Below are 13,970 nucleotides of genomic sequence, written 5' to 3'. Positions count from 1 at the left end.
AATATGTAAATGAGCTGTTAAGATCTCTGGGTTGGACATAGATCTCCCTGAGAATCAGCCACCAGAGATTATATTCAAGACAAGGCAGTGTCACCAGTGTGAGACATGTAATAACTGACTGACAGTTTCTCACTCTGGGAACTCTCCCTTTCATGTATAATAAGCTCTGGAGGCAGATTCTCTGGGAGATCTGTGTCCCATCCATAAATCTTAACAGCTCATTTATATATTAAGAAGAACATGGATTTCTTGGGGATAAAACATTGGATTGCTGATATCAAGGCTTCATATAACCTGCATGTCCATATAGACGGCTTAGGAGGGGTGACTTACTGCCTACTGACAGATGCCCCCTTTAAGCACAAGACATGAAGAATTGTTTCTCCTTTAAGCTCTAGAACAGCCCTAATGCAAAAAGAAAAGATTCCCTTCTCAGGACCCGTTCCGCTGCGAAAGTCGCTTTCATTTTGTCTTGGCCACCCTATTATACTACATTTGCCCTGTGGCTCTCCACAATGCACAGATGAAGCTTAGTTTTATATATTTTTTTTGCCTTTTTTCCAGATGTTTCCCTGCTGTCTACCATACAGGAGCCTCCCGATGTGGTGTCACGTGTCACGCAGTACATTGCTGGGGCAAACTGCGCCCATCAGCTGCCCATAGCAGAGGCCATGTTGACTTACAAACAGAAAAGGTATACTGTGGGTCTTTACATTTTTAATTTCAGCTTTGTGAACATGGTACATTTTTTATTTTGCTTTTCTCTCTCCGGTACACCATACAAGGATTAGTTGATCCATTGTGGCGTTGCCCTGCAATCAGTGTATGGGATATGTTTTTTTTTTTTTTACATTTTAGGCAGTTTTTATCCCATCTTGGGTAGCAGAAACACTCTTTATTGTATCTAGAAAAGTTAGTAGACACAAGTTAGTATTTAGTTTTAGAGAGAACATGTGTAGAAAATGCGATCTGATCAGCAGGCGGAATGTTACAGAGCTGGAGAAGCTGATCAAACAGTGATAGTCATATTTGTGGGAAAAGTTTCAGTTGAACTGGCTTTTAATGCCTTGTAATCCCTGGTGTTTGTGTGGCGGAGTCAAATGGGCGGTCTTTGTATGACTGTATCTAGGGATAGCTGTGAGGCACTATTAGGACCGCCCACTGGACTCATGCATGCAAACACTAGGGATTTCATTGAAAAAGATGACAAGTTATTCTGAATCCTTTCCCACCCGTCTACATACCATTCTGTCCGGCTTCTCCTTCCCCGTGCCGAGCCGTCCACAGACTGACTGCATGGACAACCAGATTATACGAGATAACAAGGTTACTGCATGTCTCATTGCTCATTACTACTGTCTGGCAAAGTTAACCTTGCCCTTAACATGCCATAGGTCTAATATCTTAACCAAAACCGTAAGACACCTCTGTCAGGCAGAACATATCACATATTTTAGTCATGAGCGCATACTGTTTATGGCCTTGTGGCTAACGCGAATGCAACCACCGGTCGCAGGAATTGCACCCTTAATAATTTATTGGCTGCCATCGTTCTGCAGAAACTGAAGGGTAATCAGATAAGCTAATTTGGGTGCTCAGTGCACTCCTGGTGTGGCCAAGAGGTGCTCTGCCCTGCCCCCCTCCCTGGTGATTGGCAGCACTGGCTTGCCTGAGCGCTCTGCACACAGCGCTTGCTCCAGGGCACTGTCAATCACCAGTGAGTGAGGCGGGGCATGTGAAACCAGTGGGCGGAGCAGTGCCTTTTCGGATAAATGGGCAGTCGGGTGTCTCTGAGCCCCCCACGGTGCACACATTGAAGTCTTGTTGTGCAGCTATCCATTCGCACTAAATACGTATCCATGGAACCTGCCAATTTCCATGGGACTGGCCAACCACCTTCTTTGTATGGGTTTCTGACTTTTTATTTCTCGGGGAGGTAAGCGGCCACCAGAGGTGTCTGACCGCAGCTTACTACCCACTTACAACTATGAACGCTCTGCAGAGCCAAGCATGTACGTGTATAGGGTAGTCAGGAGATTTGGAAAATATTACAAACCTTTTTGTGTAGTAATTCCAATATTGTTACATACGTAAAATGTGAGGTTCTTTGCACTCATTTGATCAAAGTATATGAGGTTATCTGCCAATCCGAAGGCAACATCTTCTTTAGTCCAACTTTAGCTTAGTGGATAGTGGCCACTTTTGTGACTTCAATCAAACGCATATATGCAAACATTATACCATAACATTCATCAAATATGAGCTCTATTGTTGCTTTTCATCATTTTCATTTTCATCTAAGTGGTTTTAATTAGTGCAGTGTATCTGGATCTTATTCTTTACCACTTCGTTTGAGGCCTGAGGAAAAGAGGCTGCCTTGTTCCTGGCAGATGGGCTCACACAGTTTGATCGTAACATAAAATGAAAGGTTCTTAGCCCACGTGTAGCAATAGTGGAAGTCCTAAACATATATAACGTGAGCAGAGCACTGCTGCAGATCATGGTTCCCATGTATACAATACGGGCAGCTATCAATAGGAGAATACCATGAAGAATAACCATTCCTGGGTTGTGTCTCTGCACCGTACAGTCAGTTCTTCCTTCTGGAGACTTACCGCAAAGATCTGGGTACAAAGCACAATGCATTTTTGTGATCGATGTTGTCTTATAACTTTTCTACTTTCTTTTTTTCTGTTTTTGTTTTGTTTTCCATTTATCGTTGCTTTCTCAAAAGGAAAAAAAGTTTTCATTTTGATTTTGCCTTAAGGTATCATGTCCTCTCTGGGTAACCATGTTTTCCTTTCTTCTTGCTGCACCTCTATGCCTTGTGTAATTGACATGCGAGCTTTTGCTGGAGATGCATTGTCTATTTTACTATTTCCAGTACTTTAAAGGACAATTCCAGTCCTAGTCGCCCGTAAAGCTGTAGACACTTGCTCCAGATGGCCCTAGTCAGAAGCTATACTGCTTCCATCATATACTGATCACCCAGTTGGGGTTGCGCTGGGACATCTCCTTCACGGAGCAGTAGAAAAGTTTTCTGTATATTTCTGTCCCTGATAACTGGTTGCCTATTGAACCAAAGGCCAGAGCCTATACTTTCACTAATTGCTATATACACGGACAATATTATGGATCTGAATGGGTAGGAAATTTTCCATATCAGACTGGAGTTGCTCTTTAATGTAGATACATCAGTGGCCAAAATTGTGAATGCCATTTTTTGCTTTTGATGGCTCTTAACACTAGTTTTCTGTTTGTTTGTTTTTTTTAAAAAAAAAACATAAAATGATTTTGCATTGGAATTGGAAAGATAATTTATTGTAGAATTAAATACAACACGTTTTACAGGAGAATTCATAGTAGAACAGCCCTTCTAGACAAGAAAAGAGAAACCATGGAGAAAAAACTATTCAAAACTTCTAAAATTTGTCAATTAGTACTTGGATGTGAAACCTTTAGCCTTCCATTTTTTCACCTGTTACAATGTGGACTCAAGATCATATCATTGTTTCTATTAATTATGCTTTATTCCTGTGTTGTATCTAACATGTTTCATTAATCGACGCCATGGATTTTTAATGGGGTTCATCATCCTCTTCACATATTACGCACATGTATGTGGTTGTGGGGGTGATCACTTGTGGAGGGGACCCAGGAGCTGAACTCTCTCCAGACGCAGCAGATACCGGCTTCTGTCTCTAGAAGCTGTGGCTGGAGGTGAGCTCCAGCTATAATTTTAAATGATTTAAATGCCGCTTTCAATTATTGATAGCACCATTCAAATGGAACGCGTTTCACCGCTCGCACGTTCCCACTTTCATTAGTACCCCGTGACACGATCGTAGCATGGTTGATGGGTTACAATGATATATGGGGCTTGCTGAAGCCCTCCTCATTGCCATCTTGTTATACCTCTGACGCTCTGCTGTCTATGCTTAGCTTCAGAGGAGACCTGGATCTTCATTATCGAATGATTGCCTATTCAAGTCCACTGTGGGGACAGAAAAACAAGATTTTGGGTACTTACCATAAAATCTTTTTTTCTCTGAGCCTTCATTGAGGGACACTGGAAACCATGGGTGTATGCTGCTGCCACCAGGAGGCTGGTGCTAGGCAGGAAAAAATTAGCTGCTCCTCAGCAGTGTACACCCACCGACTGGCACCAAGCTAATCAGTTAGTGAGAAAGCAGAAGGAAGGAGAAACAGAGATTACAATAAAACTTAACCTATAATGGCACCGCTAGTGAAGGGTGCTGTCCCCCCATGAAAGCTCCTAGAAAAAGATTTTAACGTGAATACCCAAAATCTTGTTTTCTCTTTCGTTTCATTGGTGGACATGGGGAAACCATGAGACGTCCTAAAGCAGTCTCTACGATGGGAAAAAACCTATTCACAGATCTAGGACTGGTCCACTGCTGCACCAAGAACCCTGGCTGGCATCATCCAAAGCATAAATGTGAACTTGGAGAAGGTATGGACTGAACACCAGGGGGCGGTTTTGTACACCTGCAATTCAGAGGCCAAATGGCAAAGAGCCTAGGAAGGCCCCACTGCACATGTGGAGTGAGCAATGACCCTGAGCATGAACCTGGTCTTTTCTTCACTCAATACGCTTCCAGGATGAAAGATCCAATCCAGTGGGCAATGGTTTCCTTGGAAGTGGGAAGATGTCTACCATGATGCTCAATCATGAAAAAAAGATTCTGATCGTCTGAAGAATGCTGTCCTTGAAATGTCGAGATGCTGAGCTCTAACAAGATCCAGATTGTGTTGAGACCTCTCCAGAGGATGAGACTTAAAAGCAGAAACCGCCTTCGGAAGAAAGTATGGAACAGGACGTAGAACCACCTTGTCCTTGTGGAACGGAAGAATAGGCGAACGACGAGCAAGAACTCCAAGTTCGGAGACACGTCTGATGGAGGTGATCGCTAAAAGGAATGAAACCTTCCAGGAAAGTAGGGAGAGCGGAATATCCAGAATGGGTTCAAAGGGTGAACCCTGAAGAACAGACAAGACCAAATTGAGATCCCACAGCTCCAGGGAAAACTGATAGTGAGGGATGGCGTGGGCGTGACCAACTTCCTGCATGAAAGTCTTAATTTGGGAATGAGAGGTCAAGTTGTTCTGGAACATAATAGAAAGGGCGGAGACCTGACCCTATAGGGAGCTGAGAAACTGGCCATAATGCAGGCCTGACTGTAGGAAATCCAGGAAAGCGGGACGAGAAAAGAACAGGAGTGTGACTTGATGACATGATAGGTCTCATATCATCGAAAAAAGACTTTCCAAGGGTGATGGTATATGTTGGAGTAAGACTGTTTTCTCGCTTTGTTAATGGTCTCGATATCCTGGTAGGACTACAGCTTCAACAACCATGCTGTTAAACTGAGACACACTGAATTCTGGTGGAAGAAGGGACCACAGAAAAGTAGTTCTGGACAATCTGGGAGCCTCCAGGGTATGTTTGCGAGGAGATTGATTCATTTCCGCATATCAGGCTCTTCTGGGGCCAGTCTGGAATTGAGGATGACTGAAACACCCCCAGTCTTGATCTTCTTAAGGAACTTCAGAATTATAGAGAGGAAACAGATAAGGGAGATTGAACTGATCCCAGGTGTCACGGATCCCTTACTCCGTGGTGTAACTAATTCATCACGTTCCCGCTCTCAGCACGTGACTTGGGGTTGTGCCTGCAAGGGTTAATCTATCTCCCCACTCTCAGTTCAGCATTCAACTTCTGTCCTATGCTGTAATTGGAACATAAATCATACACCGACCCAGGCCACACACCCGCTCAAACACGCTGCCACCACTCACCGAATACACGGGCGATTAGTCCCAGAAATATTAATACTAATAATGTCTACCACTCATAAGGCTTACACACCTTAGGCTATGGGTTCTTTTAGAACATTCAAGGTTCAACTTATTAACCCCTTCCCGACCCATGACGCCACGTAGGCGTCATGAAAGTCGGTGCCATTCCGACCCATGACGCCTATGCGGCGTCATGGAAAGATCGCGTCCCTGCAGATCGGGTGAAAGGGTTAACTCCCATTTCACCCGATCTGCAGGGACAGGGGGAGTGGTAGTTTAGCCCAGGGGGGGGTGGCTTCACCCCCTCGTGGCTACGATCGCTCTGATTGGCTGTTGAAAGTGAAACTGCCAATCAGAGCGATTTGTAATATTTCACCCATTATAACGGGTGAAATATTACAATCCAGCCATGGCCGATGCTGAAATATCATCGGCCATGGCTGGAAATACTAGTGTGCCCCCACCCCACCCCTCCGATCGCCCCCCCCACCCCCCCGATCTGGCCGGTACACTGCTCCGGCTCCCCTCCGTCCAGTGCTCCGCTCCCCCCCGTGCTCGTGTCCGCTCCCCCCGTGCTCCAATCACCCCTCCGTGCTCCAATCACCCCCCCTGCACTCCGATCCACCCCCCCCCGTGCTCCGTTCCACCCCCCGTGCTCCGTTCCACGCCCCCCGTGCTCCGTTCCACCCCTCCCGCGCTCCGATTCCCCACCCCGTGCTCCGATCCCCCCCCCCCATGGTCCCCCCCCACCCTATCATACTTACCGATCCAGCCGTGGTCCCGTCCGTCTTCTCCCGGGCGCCGCCATCTTCCAAAATGGCGGGCGCATGCGCAGTGCGCCCGCCGAATCTGCCGGCCGGCAGATTCGTTCCAAAGTGCATTTTGATCACTGAGATAGATTATATCTCAGTGATCAAAATAAAAAAAATAATAAATGACCCCCCCCCTTTGTCACCCCCATAGGTAGGGACAATAAAAAAATAAAGAAATTTTTTTTTTTTCCACTAATGTTAGAATAGGGTTAGGGGTAGGGTTAGGGTTAGGGGTAGGGGTAGGGTTAGGGCTAGGGTTAGGGTTAGGAATGTGCACACGTATTCTGGTCCTCTGCGGATTTTTCCGCTGCGGATTTGATAAATCCGCAGTGCTAAACCGCTGCGGATTTATGGCGGATTTACCGCGTTTTTTTCTGCGCATTTCACTGCGGTTTTACAATTGCGATTTTCTATTGGAGCAGTTGTAAAACCGCTGCGGAATCCGCACAAAGAAGTGACATGCTGCGGAATGTAAACCGCTGCGTTTCCGTGCAGTTTTTCCGCAGCATGTGCACAGCGATTTTTGTTTCCCATAGGTTTACATTGAACTGTACACTCATGGGAAACAGCTGCGGATCCGCAGCGTTTTCCGCAGCGTGTGCACATACCTTTAGAATGAGGCCATGTGCACACGGTGCGGATTTGGCTGCGGATTCGCAGCAGTGTTCCATCAGGTTTACAGTACCATGTAAACATATGAAAAACCAAATCCGCTGTGCCCATGGTGCGGAAAATACCGCGCGGAAACGCTGCGTTGTATTTTCCGCAGCATGTCAATTCTTTGTGCGGATTCCGCAGCGTTTTACACCTGTTCCTCAATAGGAATCCGCAGGTGAAATCCGCACAAAAAACACTGGAAATCCGCGGAAAATCCGCAGGTAAAACACAGTGCCTTTTACCCGCAGATTTTTCAAAAATGGTGCGGAAATATCTCACACGAATCCGCAACGTGGGCACATAGCCTTAGGGTTAGGGTTGGAATTAGGGTTGTGGTTAGGGTTAGGGGTGTGTTGGGGTTAGGGTTGTGGTTAGGGGTGTGTTGCGGTTAGGGTTGTGATTAGGATTATGGCTACAGTTGGGATTAGGGTTAGGGGTGGGGGGGGTTAGTGTTGGAGTTAGAATTGAGGGGTTTCCACTGTTTAGGCACATCAGGGGTCTCCAAACGCAACATGGCGCCACCATTGATTCCAGCCAATCTCGTATTCAAAAAGTCAAATGGTGCTCCCTCACTTCCGAGCCCTGACGTGTGCCCAAACAGTGGTTTACCCCCACATATGGGGTACCAGCATACTCAGGACAAACTGCGCAACAATTACTGGGGTCCAATTTCTCCTGTTACCCTTGTGAATCTAAAAAAATGCTTGCTAAAACATAATTTTTGAGGAAAGAAAAATGATTTTTTATTTTCACGGCTCTGCGTTGTAAACGTCTGTGAAGCACTTGGGGGTTCAAAGTGCTCACCACATATCTAGATAAGTTCCTTGGGGGGTCTAGTTTCTAAAATGGGGTCACTTGTGGGGGGTTTCTACTGTTTAGGCACACCAGGGGCTCTGCAAACGCAACGTGACACCCGCAGACCATTCCATCAAAGTCTGCATTTCAAAAGTCACTACTTCCCTTCTGAGCCCCGACGTGTGCCCAAACAGTGGTTTACCCCCACATATGGGGTATCAGCGTACTCAGGAGAAACTGGACAACAACTTTTGGGGTCCAATTTCTCCTGTAACCCTTGGGAAAATAAAAAATTCTGGGCTAAATAATTATTTTTGAGGAAAGAAAACGTATTTATTATTTTCACGGCTCTGCATTATAAACTTCTATGAAGCACTTGGGGGTTCAAAGTGCTCACCACACATCTAGATAAGTTCCTTTCAGGGTCTAGTTTCCAAAATGGGGTCACTTGTGGGGGGTTTCTACTGTTTAGGCACATCAGGGGCTCTGCAAACGCAACGTGACGCCCGCAGAGCATTCCATCAAAGTCTGCATTTCAAAACGTCACTACTTCAATTCCGAGCCCCGGCATGTGCCCAAACAGTGATTTACCCCCACATATGGGGTATCACCGTACTCAGGAGAAACTGGACAACAAATATTGGGGTCAAATTTCTCCTGTTACCCTTGGGAAAATTAAAAAATTCTGGGCTAAATAATTATTTTTGAGGAAAGAAAACGTATTTATTATTTTCACGGCTCTGCATTATAAACTTCTATGAAGCACTTGGGGGTTCAAAGTGCTCACCACACATCTAGATAAGTTCCTTTGGGGGTCTAGTTTCCAAAATGGGGTCACTTGTGGGGGGTTTCTACTGTTAAGCCACATCAGGGGCTCTGCAAATGCAACGTGACGCCCACAGAGCATTCCATCAAAGTCTGCATTTCAAAACGTCACTACTTCACTTCCGAGCCCCGGCATGTGCCCAAACAGTGATTTACCCCCACATATGGGGTATCAGCGTACTCAGGAGAAACTGGACAACAACTTTTGGGGTCAAATTTCTCCTGTTACCCTTGGGAAAATAAAAAATTGCAGGCTAAAAGATCATTTTTGAGAAAATAATTTTTTTTTTTATTTTCATGGCTCTGCGTTATAAACTTCTGTGAAGCACTTGGGGGTTCAAAGTCCTCACCACACATCTAGATTAGTTCCTTTGGGGGTCTAGTTTCTAAAATGGTGTCATTTCTGGGGGATCTCCAATGTTTAGGCACACAGGGGCTCTCCAAACGTGACATGGTGTCCGCTAATGATTGGAGCTAATTTTCCATTTAAAAAGCCAAATGGCGTGCCATCCCTTCCGAGCCCTGCCGTGCGCCCAAACAGTGGTTTACCCCCACATATGGGGTATCAGCGTACTCAGGACAAACTGGACAACAATATTTGGGGTCCAATTTCTCCTATTATCCTTGGCAAAATAGGAAATTCCAGGCTAAAAAATCATTTTTGAGGAAAGAAAAATTATTTTTTATTTTCATGGCTCTGCGTTATAAACTTCTGTGAAGCACCTGGGGGTTTAAAGTGCTCAATATGCATCTAGATAAGTTCCTTGGGGGGTCTAGTTTCCAAAATGGGGTCACTTGTGGGGGAGCTCCAATGTTTAGGCACACAGGGGCTCTCCAAACGCGACATGGTGTCCGCTAACAATTGGAGCTAATTTTCCATTCAAAAAGTCAAATGGCGCGCCTTCTCTTCCGAGCCCTGCCGAGTGCCCAAACAGTGGTTTACCCCCACATATGAGGTATCGGCGTACTCGGGAGAAATTGCCCAACAAATTTTATGATCCATTTTATCCTACTGCCCATGTGAAAATAAAAAAATTGAGGCGAAAAGAATTTTTTTGTGAAAAAAAATTACTTTTTCATTTTTACAGATCAATTTGTGAAGCACCTGAGGGTTTAAAGTGCTCACTAGGCATCCAAATTAGTTCCTTGGGGGGTCTAGTTTCCAAAATGGGGTCACTTGTGGGGGAGCGCCAATGTTTAGGCACACAGGAGCTATCCAAACGCGACATGGTGTCCGCTAACGATGGAAATAATTTTTAATTCAAAAAGTCAAATGGCGCTCCTTCCCTTCCGAGCCTTACCATGTGCCCAAACAGTGGTTTACCTCCACATGTGAGGTATTGGTGTACTCAGGAGAAATTGCCCAACACATTTTAGGATCCATTTTATCCTACTGCCCATGTGAAAATGAAAAAATTGAGGCTAAAAGAATTTTTTTGCGAAAAAAAGGTACTTTTTCATTTTTACGGATCAATTTGCGAAGCACCTGGGGGTTCAAAGTGCTCACTATGCATCTAGATAAGTTCCTTGGGGCGTCTAGTTTCCAAAATGGGGTCACTTGTGGGGGAGCTCCAATTTTTAGGCACACGGGGGCTCTCCAAACGTGACATGGTGTCCGCTAAAGAGTGGAGCCAATTTTTGATTCAAAAAGTCAAATGGCGCTCCTTCCCTTCCAAGCCCTGCCGTGCGCCAAAACAGTGGTTTACCCCCACATATGAGGTATCAGCGTACTCAGGATAAATTGGACAACAACTTTCGTGGTTCAGTTTCTCCTTTTACCATTGGGAAAATAAAAAAATTGTTGCTAAAAGATAATTTTTGTGACTAAAAAGTTAAATGTTCATTTTTTCCTTCCATGTTGCTTCTGCTTCTGTGAAGCACCTGAAGGGTTAATAAACTTCTGGAATGTGGTTTTGAGTACCTTGAGGGGTGCAGTTTTTAGAATGGTGTCACTTTTGGGTATTTTCAGCCATATAGACCCCTCAAACTGACTTCAAATGTGAGGTGGTCCCTAAAAAAATGGTTTTGTAAATTTCGTTGTAAAAATGACAAATCGCTGGTCGAATTTTAACCCTTATAACTTCCTAACAAAAAAAAATTTTGTTTCCAAAATTGTGCTGATGTAAAGTAAACATGTGGGAAATGTTATTTATTAACTATTTTGTGTCACATATCTCTCTGGTTTAACAGAATAAAAATTCAAAATGTGAAAATTGCGAAATTTTCAAAATTTTCGCCAAATTTCCGTGTTTATCACAAATAAATGCAGAATTTATTGACCTAAATTTACCACTAACATGAAGCCCAATATGTCACGAAAAAACAATCTCAGAACCGCTAGGATCCGTTGAAGCGTTCCTGAGTTATTACCTCATAAAGGGACACTGGTCAGAATTGCAAAAAACGGCAAGGTCTTTAAGGTCAAAATAGGCTGGGTCTTGAAGGGGTTAAAGTTATATACTTTAATACAAAAAGGTTCAGTGCGTACAGTAAGAAAAGGTATAAAAATATGGTAATAAAAAGACATACAACTTATGCAAAACAGTATAAAAATAAACAGGAGAAACTTATAGAAATCATCTAACTGTTAGTTTGCTTTCTGCTCCCTGAGGGGGGGTGAATAGAGTTAGTGGAACACATCAGCGTAGGCTGCCCTCACATGTGAACACGTGTCTCTGTATACAGGTCTAATTTATAACATCTCCCTTCCAAGAGCTAGAAGGTGTCAAATGTTCCCTTTCTTCTTGGATCTCGGCAGGACCCCCTGGTGAGATTTGGGGACAGAAGTCTGCTTGTCTCAGGAAGATACACATTAACACCTGGGTGAGATTTGCCTTCAGGACAGATGTTAAATTATTACTAGTCACACATATAACCCTAGACATAGGTCACCACACACATATAGGTATATATACATATTTCACCACACCTCCCTCCTTATGAACGTGCATGGGGGTTGACTTACAGGTCAGGTCCTGAGCACGTATCTGGTTCTGCCCCACCTTGGCGAGATAGGCCATCAGCATTGCCATGATCGACTCCCTGCTTATGCTGAATTGTGAAATCGTATTGCTGTAATATCAGACTCCACCTAAGCAATTTCCCGTTGTCCCCAACTACTCTATTGAGCTAACGCAATGGGTTATGATCTGTGATCACGGTGAAGTTGCACCCATAGAGGTATGGTTGCGGTTGCAGCTTCTGCAGAGCCCACACAATTGCCAAACATTCCTTTTCAATGGTGGCATAAGCCACTTCTCTGGTCAGGGGTATCTGCCAGTATCCCCCACTTAGATCCATGATGGTGAGGTACAATGCCTTAGCTAGCTGTTCTAACAGCTCATCTATCATCGGCATGGGGTAGACTTAACATTTGTTAATACTAAATCAGGATGCGGGATACCGCCGACATGACTGGTCTGCTCCATATTCCGCCCTGGTGGTTGATTTATCCGACAACTGTGGTGTTGTCGCATTGGATGCGGACGGGACGGCCCGTCAGGAGGTCCTGCCAATGAAGGACAACTAGGTAACTGGTTCTGATCTCCAGAAGGTTGATAGGAAGAGAGGATTCCTGGTTCTTCCAGTGGCCCTGGGCTCTGAAATAATTTAAGACAGCTCCCCAATCAATGAGCCTGGCATCTGTGGTCACGACCGTCCACCGGATCATCAGATTGGATCTCACGTGAAGGATGAGGGGAGAGGAACTCCACCAAGCCGGGGATTGTTTTACCCAATGAGAGAACAATGGGCCTATCTAGGAATGCGATTGACCTGTCCCAATGAGAAAGAACAGTCAGTTGAATAGAACGGGTGTTGAGCGGAACAAAGGGAACTACTTCCATTGCTGCCACCATTTTGCCCAACACGCTCATACAGAATCAAGGAGGGTGCTCCCTAAGAGACTGAATCACAAGAAGAAAGGCCACTTTTCCTTAGGAAGGAAGAGCCTAGCAAGGACGGTGTTGCATTATATACCCAGGAGTACTAGGCATTGGGTCGGGATTAGAGAGGACTTAAATCTTTTTATGATCCCGCCAAGATAGGTCAAGGTGTCGAGAGTAAGGTGAAGAATCTCGCAACATACCTGTTAAGAGGGTGCCTTGAAAAGAATGTTATCCAGATAAGGGATGGACATAATCCCTCTGTGACTGTGGCCATAACCTTTGTAAAGACCCTGGAAGCGGTGGGTAGGCCAAAAGGAAGGGCCATAAACTGATAATGGGAGTCCCGAACATCGAACCAGAGGAATCTCTGGTGGCCTTGAAATATAGAAATGTGAAGGTAAGCATCCTGGATGTCTAACAAGCAAAGGAACTACCCAGATTCCAAAGCTTCGTCGACCAGAGAAAGTCAAGCGTCCCAAAAAAAGAATACGGCTGCCCAACCTGAGAAAAATTCCATTTCAGGGCGGTCTGTCATGCAAAGGAAATCCTGTTGGATCTGGTTCTGGAAAACCTGTTTTGTTTACCACGGGGATGCTAGAAAGACTGATAGCTGCTACTCAGCAGGCGCAGACTGCCTCATCTTGGAGGAGAACGTTTTTTTTTTCTCTATCAAAATGGCGGCACCTAGGCAGTAGCAGCTATCGGATCACTGATAGCTGCTACTGCGCAGATGCGGTGGGTGCCATTTTCAAATGGCTTATTTTTTTTTTTTTTTGGGGGGGGGGGGGAATATCAGGAGAACCTCAAACATATCAATTATATACACAGTACATATGCGATTACGCTGCAGCGCAGGTGCCACGGCTAGTGCCTGCCTGCAGAAGGATTTTTTTTTTCAATATGTATATATAATATTCATTATGTAAACTAAGGGGCTGGACAGTTACCTGTCAGCAGTCTTCATTATGAATAACTAATCAGAGCACCACATGAAGACCCCCAAAGGCCACCCCAGAGCATGAGCATATCAATAACTCAAAAGCTGAAAATAAACTGCACCGCATCGACAGGGCATTGAAGCCACTTGGGTATAGGAAATCCTGAGGAATCTTGCTCCATTCCATTTGCAAATCTGCAAACAATTCATCTTTATTGCTCTGGGTTCGGGCCCCAA

General features: G+C 44.9%; 1 protein-coding gene across 6 annotated transcripts in view; it reads left to right on the top strand.

The window, feature by feature from the left end:
• The window catches only part of PACS2 (phosphofurin acidic cluster sorting protein 2), a 138,103-nt gene that overhangs the window by 93,076 nt on the left and 31,057 nt on the right, over positions 1 to 13,970 (top strand). For all 6 annotated transcript variants that reach the window (XM_069729219.1, XM_069729247.1, XM_069729238.1 and 3 more), the window contains exon 19: positions 565 to 694. In XM_069729219.1, coding sequence (XP_069585320.1) covers positions 565 to 694 — 130 coding nt within the window. The remainder of the gene's footprint in view (positions 1 to 564; positions 695 to 13,970) is intronic.

Source organism: Ranitomeya imitator, chromosome 1, assembly GCF_032444005.1.
Source record: "Ranitomeya imitator isolate aRanImi1 chromosome 1, aRanImi1.pri, whole genome shotgun sequence".
Classification (NCBI taxonomy): Eukaryota; Metazoa; Chordata; class Amphibia; order Anura; family Dendrobatidae; genus Ranitomeya; species Ranitomeya imitator.
This window is presented reverse-complemented; position numbering and strand designations above follow the sequence as displayed.